The sequence below is a fragment of the Prenolepis imparis genome, unplaced genomic scaffold, assembly GCF_030444845.1.
Source record: "Prenolepis imparis isolate NDT839.2.m4 unplaced genomic scaffold, iyPreImpa1.0 SCAF_1, whole genome shotgun sequence".
Lineage (NCBI taxonomy): Eukaryota > Metazoa > Arthropoda > Insecta > Hymenoptera > Formicidae > Prenolepis > Prenolepis imparis.
Window position 1 is genome coordinate 13,289,353 of NW_028141159.1, and position 12,799 is coordinate 13,302,151.

General features: G+C 28.6%; 2 protein-coding genes and 1 long non-coding RNA gene across 4 annotated transcripts in view; 1 reads left to right on the top strand and 2 right to left on the bottom strand.

Annotated features, from left to right (window-relative positions):
- The window catches only part of LOC145939264 (uncharacterized), a 62,347-nt gene extending 55,447 nt beyond the window's left edge, over positions 1 to 6,900 (bottom strand). The window contains exons 1-7 of one of the 2 annotated variants that reach the window (XM_083043568.1): positions 6,886 to 6,900; positions 6,005 to 6,106; positions 4,932 to 5,264; positions 4,319 to 4,565; positions 3,599 to 3,730; positions 2,729 to 2,970; positions 633 to 809 (exon numbers count right to left, since the gene is read on the bottom strand). The gene's annotated coding sequence lies outside the window, so the exon portion shown is untranslated. Of the gene's footprint in view, positions 1 to 632; positions 810 to 2,728; positions 2,971 to 3,598; positions 3,731 to 4,318; positions 4,566 to 4,931; positions 5,265 to 6,004; positions 6,107 to 6,885 lie in introns of those variants that run through there. The other variant, XM_083043516.1, reaches the window with a different exon arrangement.
- LOC145939993 (uncharacterized) lies at positions 6,745 to 9,285 on the top strand. The gene is made up of 5 exons (XR_014425943.1): positions 6,745 to 7,038; positions 7,187 to 7,327; positions 7,493 to 7,612; positions 8,517 to 8,666; positions 9,145 to 9,285. It is a non-coding gene; the product is annotated as an uncharacterized LOC145939993 (long non-coding RNA).
- Positions 8,660 to 10,942, bottom strand: LOC145939942 (uncharacterized). The gene is made up of 3 exons (XM_083044636.1): positions 10,885 to 10,942; positions 9,884 to 10,089; positions 8,660 to 9,470 (listed from the first exon to the last, which is right to left on the bottom strand). Exons 2-3 carry the CDS (start codon positions 9,925 to 9,927, stop codon positions 9,071 to 9,073), a joined length of 444 nt encoding a protein of 147 aa, XP_082900762.1. The 5' UTR covers positions 9,928 to 10,089; positions 10,885 to 10,942; the 3' UTR covers positions 8,660 to 9,070.
- Positions 10,943 to 12,799: the final 1,857 nt, after the last annotated feature.

The window sequence follows — 12,799 nt, forward strand, 5'->3', positions numbered from 1 at the left end:
CAAACTTTATTATTATACTTAACAAATCGAATTGATAAACAAAGTTTTATATATAAATCCATGTATAATATAAATTTATTAATACATTTCTTTCGTAATATATTAAGATATTAAGAATCAAGTATGTAAATAATATTTGAGACAGCAGCATTCATTATCAGATACGATGATAACAGAATGTAAATATAATCAAATCAAATAATGATATAAGGAATTTTAATTCTCGAGCATATTATCTCTCGGATTAATAGCATTACAATCGGATTAATCAGCATTACAATCTTTGTCTTCAACATTAGAATAGCTTCCAATTGCTGATAAAGAATTTCCACAGTCAAATAGTTAATAAATTACGCGGAAATCGATAAGTATAAGAAATAAAAATAAAGCCTCTATAGCTATCTATCTTTCTATTTATCTTTTTATCACGCTTTTAATAATCGCGGACAAACTACAGTTTTGTTATCAATTAATTCAAATAAAATATATTTTTAGACAAACTATATATAATCAATAGTTTTAAGTTTAATTTAAATATAAAAATATAAATTAAACATTAAGAATTTAAATTCAAATATAATTCAAATATAAATTAACTTTTACATTATTGTCAAAAATATAAATAATCATACCTCTTATCACGGCCTTTTAAATGTCGATCAAGTTTGAAGGATATACGTAGATCGTAGATGATTACAAGTAATGATGTAATTCCATAACTCGCCACCAGAATCGATAATCACCCCGAATTTCATATGCACCTCGCACATTGCTCATCATGATGCGTGACAGGAAATTACAACCATAGTCTGTAAAGATTAATTATATTACGTTGTCATAAATGTTTTGTAATATATTTAATGACATTATAACAATATACATATATATGTGTTTAAGAAATTCAAGTCATTAGAATTAATTATATAAAAGTAACAATACAACTCAGATTATTGTTATTGTTTTATATAATCATTAAAAATATGTATAATTGCATGCATTTATATATTAATATATTAATTATTATATACTACATTATTTGTAATTAAAAAATAAATTGTTAAGAAGGAAGATTGATATTTTGTTTCAAAGAAATATTTTTGTTCATGGAATTTATTATAAATAAACATATTTTCTTTTATGATTAAAAATATTTTTCTTGTAAACTATTATTTAAACAATTTATATTTATAATTTCCATTTGAATAAAGTCTACCTAGCGAAATATTGATAGCTCCGGTTTGGAAATGAAATGATTTGGAAAATAGGATTGATTACGCATGTATCCGAAACAAAGTTCACTGATGTGGTGCACATTTTAGAGAAAAAATATTTGCGGTAGAAATATTGTATTTATCTCGATGAAGAATAGTTTAGCAAGAGAAATATTTAGCTTAAGACTAGTTATGATTAATCGTAACGATGATAATATATATGATAAATATATATGAGATAATATATAAGATATATATGATAAAATAATTATAATATAGGAGGTTTTATCCCCTATCTCTTGTAATAAAAAATTATTATTAATATGTAAAGTGCAGAATGTTTCATGTTTAACTTATATCTTGTTAATCGACGAGAATAAAATATAAATATATAAATATGACTTACGACATATGTACAAATAAAAATAAAATTCTTTTACTTATATTTTTTACGTTTTATTATTCTTTTCTTATATTTCTAGAAAGTAGAACTGGAGGAATAGTTTTTGTTATTATGTATACAAATTATCGTATTATATTATAGCATAATCGATGGAAGATCGAATGGCTCAGGTACGTTTAGATGCAACAATGTCGGGCGTAGAATGAATGGACGGGATCGTGAATGAACGCACCGGACGTATCCGGGTATAGGACAGGGGAAGGATGAGGGGAGCTTAAGATTCCATTCCCATTCCTCGATCCCAGTTTCATTCTCATTCCCTCAACCCCTTCGATGTGTTATGAATGAACAACAAGATTGGAATCCATAAAGGCAAAGGATTTCCTCCCGCAATCCATTGAGTACTATCAAACGTTTCCTTCGCAATCTTAATCGGTAGTGATGAAACACGTCAAGGAATAAATAATATTATCTCTATCAAATCTGTCTCTGACACATTTAGGCAATTTAGATTATTATTTTATGACTTATAAAAAATCGTATTAAAATAGCATCTACACTGACACAAAAGCTTATTATTTATCTGAAATAGTTTTATATAGATATGTTATATGTCTTTCTTAAAGGAAAAAAAATAACAAGTTCATCGGACGAACCGAGATGTTATCTCGGAACTGAGAAGTCTTTCCTAGATTAACGTCTTTGCTGTTTCGAATATTTCTCGGAAAAGATTTTCGGAGGTATAAGTAACTCGTTAGTATTCAGCAGGAAATTACGTACGATTATACAAAATTTAAATTCAAATCTGACATTTATCAGAGAGAAAAAGAGAGAGAGGGGGGAAGAGAGAGAGAGAATTTCTTGTATTTATAATAAGAAATAAAATATTTCATCAAATATAAGTCTTAATAATTGTAAAAATGTTTGCATTTACATGCTATTTATCGCATTGCGCCTGACAATAATTGTATCTTTGGATTCTCTCCCTTTTCGGGATGATCCTCGGTAACATTTTTTTCTGCTTCTGTTCCGACAACGGAACGCGATGAGACTACAAAATGCTTTATGCGAAGTGCTGGAGATTCGTAAAAAAAATAAAAGACTGAAAACTTACCTAACACAGTCGTAGTAACAGGTTACAGCCTTGTAGAACGAACAGTGGCCGATCCTTCCTTGTTCTCGGAGCTGACTGCCAAAGGCCAAAGAGCGACAATGCTGTTGAATATTGAATGCATGGTCCCCTTAGAGTATTCATTCTTCGGAATTGACCAACACAACACAATTCTTTCCTTCCTATTGCGAGAGGTAAATTCTTATAATATTTCGAGTTTCGTATTGTGGTATTCACGTTCAAACCTGCACAAATTAAACAAAATTTGATGGTGTAAAAAGTCGTGTTTCTCGTAGTGGCTTGTTTTCTATTATTATCTTAATTCTGGTTTTGTTAAAAGATTATTGTTCTTTAATTTTACAAAACGTATTGTCTTTAATTGAACCAAGTAAACGACTAAGTACAAGTCGTAATTTATGAAAATGACAAGTGTAATTATAAAAATAATTTTTTGACACTATTTTATAAGTCTATAACTATTGTATAAGTCAAGAATAAATATTACATTATGATGATATTTGATGTATGGTTGTTGTTTAAGTACGTTGTATTCTTTATAAAATATATAGTCTTTCAAGTACTCGTTCTTTAGAAAATTTTATATATGATATATATGATAATGATTTATTCGTCTAATGATGTTTTAAAACAATATGTTTTAAAACAATATGTATAATTTATATATTAATTCATATATTTTTATATATACTTCACACATTTTTAATTAATTAAAATATATCTCTAAAAGATAAAAAAATAATCTCTTACCTATAGAGATAAAAATATGTCTAAATTTAATATAATCATTAATATAATCATAGCTAAAAAAGATTTAAAAAATTATCTCTGCTATATAATCAGCAGATTAATTACCTTGCAGATTTCGCGAATTTCATTGAGAGATCGTTGGCTAATTATCCAAGCCTTTACAGTTGCTAATTGTAATCATTCTTGCATCGTCATCATTACTGCTGCATATGCGTATGTGATTGTATTATCCGTCATCTAAATTACATAAGAAATATTATTTTTAATGCTGTAATTATTAAACTGGCGTTACAATAAAATAAATAATCTTTAAATTGAATTTTGACTATCGCATCATATTGTTCAATTATTAATAGGTAATGTGTGTATACAATGAAAAATTTAATCGTTTATTTTTTTATGCTAACTATTTCTAGAAAAATTATCAAAATTATCTTGAATAAATTTATTCAAATTTGTCTTACATCAAGCATATTCCTAAAATTAATCTTTATTTCAGTAATTTTTATTAAAATTTGCTTAAATAAATTTTTACTTGAGATTATTACTTTATACTCTAGCAATAAAATTATTTTAAAAAATTCTAGAATATGTGTTATACCATATTCATTGGCAAGATCCTAATAGCGATAAATTTTTTCGTTTTCTCATTATTTCGGCATGTTAAACAAGTCTACAAAAATATTTTTAAAAATAATGCAATGGCCAAATTATTTTAAAGTTACTGAGGCAAGAAAGCTCGAAGAAAAGATGTTTCAAGCTGGGAATACGCGGGAGGTAAGTATTGGCCGACAAAGATCCGCAACGGTGGTATGCCATACCTACCACGAGCACCTGCCACTTATTTCCTCTCGTTTCAGGCTCCCTTTTTTGTTATTCTCTTTCCTTCTCTGTTCCTCTCTTTCATTCTTTTTCTCTCGTCTTCCATTAAGTGGCTCGTCTTCGGCAGGCCGGCTAGTATCCGAAATGAAAGAGCAAGTGTTTACCAAGGAATCTCCGACCGATGACAGACGCTCTGCGTGTTGGTAACTCGGAAACTTAATTTATGTCGATCTCCCGTTCACTTTTGTATCTGTAAATAGATGAGAATCTATGAATAGTATGAATAATGACCATTTTACTTGACACGTCAGATTTAGAGTACAATGAATCTCTTTCGTATTTATATCTTTTTTTATCGTAAATATGTAATCTAAGATTTAAAATAATAAACTTCTTATTTTATTTTAGAAAGAGACTGTTCCTTTCATAACATATAAATAGAATAATATATAAAAGTTTAAATATATAGAATATTTAAATATATAAGATATTTAAATAATATAAAAATCTATAAAGAATTACTTGACATTATAATATTCTTATCTGCAAATACTGCGGAATTCTTTTTAGTTATTATTTTGGCTTTTGGTTTATCGGCATGTCATCGGGGACTCACTTAATTAAGAAGGCCCAAATGGTGTAAACAGTCGGATGGCCCTGGAAGGCCGCGAGCCCTTCTCTTTGGACTGCATGGCATCTGTTACGCGCACTCCAATGGGCCTTATCTAAATTGTTTTGGCGCCCTTGGGCCCCATTAAGCTCGCAAGATTGAAATAATCAGATCGGACGAATTTCTGCCCAATTATACGCGTGCCGGAGTCAGCCGTAGGCCTTGGAATCTCACGAGGGTTAAAAGTGGACGTAGGCGGGCCGGAACCTAATTCAAAGGCCTGCGGCTCCCATCTGGCCAACATTTTCTCATTATTGATGAACCAGCGCATGTTTGTGCCTGTAATCCACAAAAGAAACATTATCCGGATAAGGTTGCGTTCGGAATTTTTATTCGAATTTTATATGTAAAGGGAAAAAAGAAATGAGTGATCTTTTGTGTGCTCTAATTTTGTATACATTTGCGTGGATATTGCTTTGTGAAAGGTATATTAGTCTTGAAATGCTCGTACAAAGATGAATACATAGGGATAATAGATCAAAAGAATTGATTATAATTTTATACCAAGCTGTATTTTTTATGAAAATACAGATAAATGACGAAAAACTGATGCATAAATAAAAATAATGTCTATATAATTTATAAATTATTTGTATGTCTGCATCTTTATATGCGCACATTGGTTGACACTCACATATATTTCAGGACTAAATATTGGGCCTAATTTGTCCTATATCTATACATTTTAAAGCACAATGAATTTGCCAAAAATATATATTAATTATACTCTTATATTCGCTTATCGTTATACTTTTATTATTTTTAAACCTGATTTTTAATATGATTTTAGAATAAATAATAGCTTCTAATATAAAATAATTTATAGAAATAAATAAGATTTTATTTTTTGCATATATTATTATTGCAAAGTTAAATGCAAATATATTTTATATATATATTACATTTTTAATTTCAAATTACATTTAAAATTTCGATACTAAATTATTACACACATTAATATGTTCCTTTTATTAATTTTTTACAAATAATAATAAATAAATAAATAAATAATTATTCACCTTACAGTTACTCAACCGTTACGTGATGCCGCTTTCGATCTCCTCCTCCTGCTCTTCCTCCTCTCTTATTTCACCGTTGTCGCTCATCCTTCGTGATATTCACTAACGAAAACAATTAATTACAATGAAGTGCATACTCGCAAAAACAATCAATTACGATTACGCGCAGACTAATCACATTAACCCGAATACAATTAATAAGCACGGAGCAGTTCTGATTTTAAGTGCGACATGCACTTGTTACTTTATATAGTGGTAGGGGGGGGGAGGGTGGAATTACGCGCGAAAAGCGCGCAAAACTTAATACTGGCGGTCTCTTGCGACATCTTTAGGTACTAATTTGCGCGCGAAAGCAGAGATTTTTCAACATTAAATAAATTATCGATAATTTCATAAAAGCCGTATTTGTACATTACGCAATTGAATATTATTAAAATATGCTTTTGATTATTAAAACAGGTGATAATTATTATAAATGTATATATATATATATATATAATTATCATGTGACAATAATTCATATGAATTATACATTTATACAAATTATTAAAACGTGATATTATAAATGTATATTTTGTGACAATGATTTATATAAATTTCTATATAAATTATAATTTTCCCCTTGAGATGAATACATTGATTACGTAATTATCATTGAATATATTGAATATGTAATTATTATTGCAAAATTAAGTTTGGAAAAAAAGGTTAGGATTAGTTGAGAAAGTAAACAAATGTTATTTTACGCCCATGACACACTATTAATTATTGATAGCGAATGATTGAATTATATGAGGAATTATAATGTGATTTTTTTGTTTTCAGTGATAATAATGATTGAGATAAATGACAGAAAGATAATTCGGCGGTCTTACAATTACCTAGTCTTACAATTAGGCGCTGTGATGATACATCACGGGAATACGAGTCACATATGAACGATACATGATTAATATACATATATACTAGAATTATTTTGATATTGTTTCATACATGTCGAAAGAGTCTCTAGGCTTTTTGAAAAATAAGTCCGAGTGAGTTTATATTATAACTTTTATATATCTCATAATTATTTTCTTTTCTATTATTCTCTTGATAGGAAACAGATGAGATTAATAATTAAGAAAGAAACAGATATATGTATATTTTTTTCCAGTTATACTAACAAATAATTCTTTTCAGTTAGAATTACTATATAGTGGACAGTCTTGATTGTTGTTACATACCCATCACAAAAAACAATGTTAGTTTAGGCATTAAGCTAGCCACAATACAAGAATTGCCTTACAGACATATTTTGGTGCTGACTTCAATGTGTACGAGGTTTGTCACTTTATTATCACATTTTTATTCTATATTTTTGTTTATATATATTATATATGTTAATCATCTATTTATTTCATATATATCATCTATATATATTATTTTATATATGTTAATCATTAAAGGAACGTTCTTGTTATTTAATATTAATTTGTCTTGTATTAGATTATTATCAGAGGATGGGAAATACTATGTCAGTAATAAAAAGAAATAATATCGAACCAGATGTAGCAGATACTAAAGAGATATATTGAATCCTGATGAGTTATGTGATATTTTTATATAGTAAGAAAATTATATATATATATATATTTTTTTTTATCTTGAATGAAGCTGAAGACTATGTCTAAAAATTATGTTTATATCTTGTTTTAATCTCCAGTTTAATCTGTTTTATAGATGGTCTTGCAGTGGATTATTAAAATATGATTTTCACAAATTATTAAAACATGTGATAATTATTATATACATTTATAATAATTATCCCATGTTTTAATAATTTGTGAAAATCATTTTAATAATTCATTGCAAGACTATCTATTTGCATAGCGATACTCCTAAATAGATACACGATGGGATGCGCTTCATATATGTTACATATTAATTTTTAAAACATGATTGCAAAAGTATTTATAGAATCATTTTCTCATATATATAACTAATGATTAATATCGTTTATTAAACGATTAATTGTTTATTATATATATAATATCTTGTGACAATAATTTATATAAAGTATACATGATTTATACAAATTATTAAAACATGTGATAATTATTATAAATGTATATCATGTGACAATAACTGATTTATATAAATTTCTAGTACATAGATATTTACTTCACATGAATAAGGCAGCAAATATATATTTTCTTCGAAACAAAATCGTCTTGATACACTTTTAATTATACAAATTAAATAATTGTGTAAAATGATATTAAAACTAATCACTTACCAGAAAATGATTCTATAATGCTTCTTGCAATCACGTTTTAAAAATTAATGCGTAACATACATGGAGCACATCGCGTCGTGTATCTAGGAGTATTGCTATGCAAATGATAATAATGTCATAATAATATTATAATATAAATTAATTTATTTATAATAATTTATATATTTAATTAATTAATTTTTAATATAATAATATTTAATGATAATTAGGTATAATTTGTTCGTCATTTTTCAGATTGAAAACACATAAGATAGATCGACGTAAGATTGACATGAATTAAGAGAAAGAAGGAAAGTTAAGAAAATTGATAAGTACTACAGCGGAATCGTGCTCGCACATTCGGACGAATGTACATTACAATGAAATATTGCATAACGAAATACTGTAATTATCTTGCATTTATCTTATACTTTTATTTTGCTTTTTATTCTTATGACACGTAAAAAATGATATGTTTTTCAGACAACATATATTATATGCATCGATATGATTACACTTTTGTATATCAAACATTTTTGTTTCTAATTTTAGAATTGATTACATGATATATAGCATTAAAAATAAATAGCACGTGTATAACACGTGCTTTGTAAAATTCTAGTTTATGTATTGTATTGATATTTTCTTTTTCTCTCTCTTTATTGGAAGAAATTTCTGTTTATTATAGGAAGTACTTGTTATTAATTAATTATGACAAAAAATATCAAACTAAAATAATATTTTAATAATAAATTTTTTATATAATCAGAATCTAATATATCTTAGAATTAGCTGGACGATAAGAAACTCTATTCCGCGTTTTTGCACGTTTTATGTTCCAAACATACATCATAACAACACTTTTCCTCTTTCTCACACTCAGAATCGCTGTCACATAATTTTGGTGGCCTGTACCATTCGAACATCCTGGGACAGTAGGCCCTCAAGGGTGGGCAATGCTTTTTCGGCTTCATCTCGACTTCTTGCCAAGGATGTGCAACGTGTGACTCAACAATGCCAAACCAAAACCATGGAAATAAAAAGGAATGCCAGTTATGTTCCGATGAAGAGCCGCTTTTTCCACTTGGACAACAATAGTATCGATGATGGCCCATCTTACACCAGTACTTGCAGGACTTTACATGAGCTTTCGTCAGGATGATGAACAACAGCAGAAAGTATAGCGAGTTTCTACGCATGCTGAAGTAGCTGTTAAAAGAGATGAGCGATATAATGCTGAAAAATATCGATTATTCTGTATTTGTAATTTTTTTTTAGTAATATATTAACGATTTAACACGCAAATAATGTACAATAATATTTTTCTCTCAATCCACATATACACACACAAGAAAATTTGTTTTTACAATCCGTAAAATAATTGCATAATAAAAATACTTACATGTATATTATTTGTTTTAAACGTGTTACAATAGTTTGATGTGTTGTGTATGTGTGATATATATATATAATATTATTATAAAAATACAATATAGTCATTGTTCGAAAAGTAGTGCAATAGTTAGAAATTAAAAGCATTCTCCTATTTAAAATACGAGAGATTTTATATGTCATTATTGCAAAAAACTCACTTAAAGATTTCTTTCAAACTTTATACTTACTCGCGCCTCGACAGTCTGCGATCTAATTGACAACAGCTTCTCATTTAGCGTGTCTTATATACAGAATAAGGAACACATCCCTACTTGAAGACAAAGTTATAAATCGTGCAACATCTTCAATACGTCTGTCATTGTTGATGAGCAAGACATGCTTCGCTCACTCGTACTCGATTTCACATGTCAACTTTGTAAAGTCTTATCTGCGTCTGGTTCATTTGGAAAAATGTCAGGCAACGTCAAAAACAAAGAATGTATTATATTCGCGTTAGAATATTGCATAGGATGTCCAGGGCCGAATTTGCAAAGCAATTTAGACGCACAAAGCGATTTTATATTTAAAATTTTAATATCATGAAAGAATAACTAATTATATAATTCTTTAATATAATTATATAATTCTTATATAATTTATAAAAATTTATTTCATTTTTTTTACCTGCTTATATATCGATAAATAAATACTATAATAGAAATAAAAATAAATAATAGAATGAAGTAAAAAATAAATAATTTATATATATATAATAATTTTCCTGAAGCTGCATCTATTTTGATATATTATGATATTCAACAGACATTTTAAATGTTTTATATATTTATTAACAATGATTTTTTTTATTTATTAATCACTTTTTTTAATAATTAAAATATATATGCGACCCTGACAATAATGAAGTTATGAATGTTTGCGAGAAATATATGCAAAGACAGTAACAACTGCCTTCCATGGACATTTTCTTTGTGAAATTTACTGGAAAAGTTGTCTGCGAGAGATGTTCTACTTTGTCATATGCTAAAGATGAATTATATATGTACATTTCAGCTATTACACTTTTTCGGAAACGTAGCCCTTATATTTCTGCTTTTAATCATTCGTCATTAATTTTATGCATGGAATATACAAATATTATCATGTAATTTAAAATGAATTTTAATGATTTATTCATTTATTCGAACGCGATATTAATATCGACATAATATGATATAGATTTTCGGTAAACCTTCTGTCCAGCTGGCCCCCTCACCTCGGCAAAATAAAAAAAACGAATCTGATATAGATTAATTTAATTTTTAATTTTTAATTTTATTGTCTTTTTTGCGAATTATTTTACATTAGAAATTGAACTTGTATTGATTATATCGATTAATCTCATTAAGTCATAATCAATTTTTAATAAAAGTAAACTATGCAAAAAATTAAAATTTCTCTTTTATATATATATGTATTTATTTATAAAGAGAGAGAGAGAGAGAGAGAGAGAGAGAGAGAGAGAGAGAGAGAGAGAGAGAGAGAGAGAGAGAGAGAGAGAGAGCATGCGCTCGCGGAATCATTTCATCCTTGTTGTTCGCCTGAAGTTAAATAAAGACAGATAACGCTCGCGAGCGTTGCGATCGTTAAGTGGAACGCAACCAAAGAGTGTTTCTGCACTTTTGTATACTTACTGTACCTGAAAGATCATAATCGCATGCCTTTGGCGCGTGATAATAATCCTTCCCCATTCATGTAAATTCAGTGAAATTGTATCAACATTAATCCTTGATAGGAATCCGATAGATATTCGGCAGTACAATAATAATAATAGCCATTTATTCTATTTGTTAATATTAGCGACAACATTACTTGAACATTGATTTATTTCCGTTGAGAATAAAAAGGGAAATTATAGGATAGGCTATAATAGCGCGACATGAAGTTTCAATAGATTAGAGGCGCGGGTGAACTCTCGACCAATCAGCGACGCGCATTTCAAAGCTCCGAGTCAGTTAACAATCGGTCGCTAAATCGTGCGATTCGCGAGTGAATCGCTGCTTTAAATAATTACCGAAAACCGATGTCGTATGTCGAAATTGCGTTCGAATAAGTGACAGATCGCTACAATTCGTTTCGTCAAATACGTAATAGCGTTTGTGATGTGTTTTGTGTGTGATAATTAGTGCGATAACAACCGAGGCCAAAGTGAGAGCAACGTCCTTTAAAGGAGAGTAGCTGCGAAATCATGGATACACCGAGGATTAAAGAGAAGCTATCGAATTATTCAGCATATGTAAGTGATTTTGACAATGTCAAAATTTTCTCCAACTTAATACTTTCTTGAAAGCCAACCATTATTTCATATAATATACAGGGTGTCCCAGAATGATGGGGACTAAATTCGTGTGCAGATTCCTGGGATCAGATTTTTCCTTTGGAGACGATTTTTCCTCAGCAAAAATGTCGAGACACCAATAATTTTCGAGTTATAAGCGATTGAAAATAAAGGGTTTTTCGCAAACGAAGCCTTGTGGAAATAAAATAATAATAAATTCACATTCTTCAGTTAATTTCAGATAGAGTTTACTTTAATAGAATTTTAATTTAAGGGTTAGTTACAAAGATACATGATGGCAAAAATTGGAAACATGCAAAAAATAATGACCTCCCTCGACATTTTCGCTGAGGAAAAATCGTCTCCAAATGATCCCAGGAATCTGCGCACGAATTTAGTCCCCATCATTCTGGGACACCCTGTATACATTCTAATCGTCGACACAGCCGTTCATGCTGGCTTAAAGTGAGGTTTTTATTTACCACAATTATAATAACAATGTATTATATATAATATATATATATATATAAATTTCGGTATATGGAACATTTGTTGAGAGGAAGGGGAAGAAATACTGTGAGTAAAGCATTTGTCGCATGCAAAATTCTATTAATGACTGCATAATTATCATGTAATTAGCCCAATCAATTTATACGTAATGTTATATTTAAATTGACAAATGAACATATTGTGTGGAATCAGATAAGCTACTTGCTGCTATATATTTGCAAGAATCAAAATATTCATTATTCCATTCAACTATAGGTAAAAGTATTTTTCACAAGAAATATTTCTTTTTTTTAATAATTTTTTTCTGTAAATTGCATAT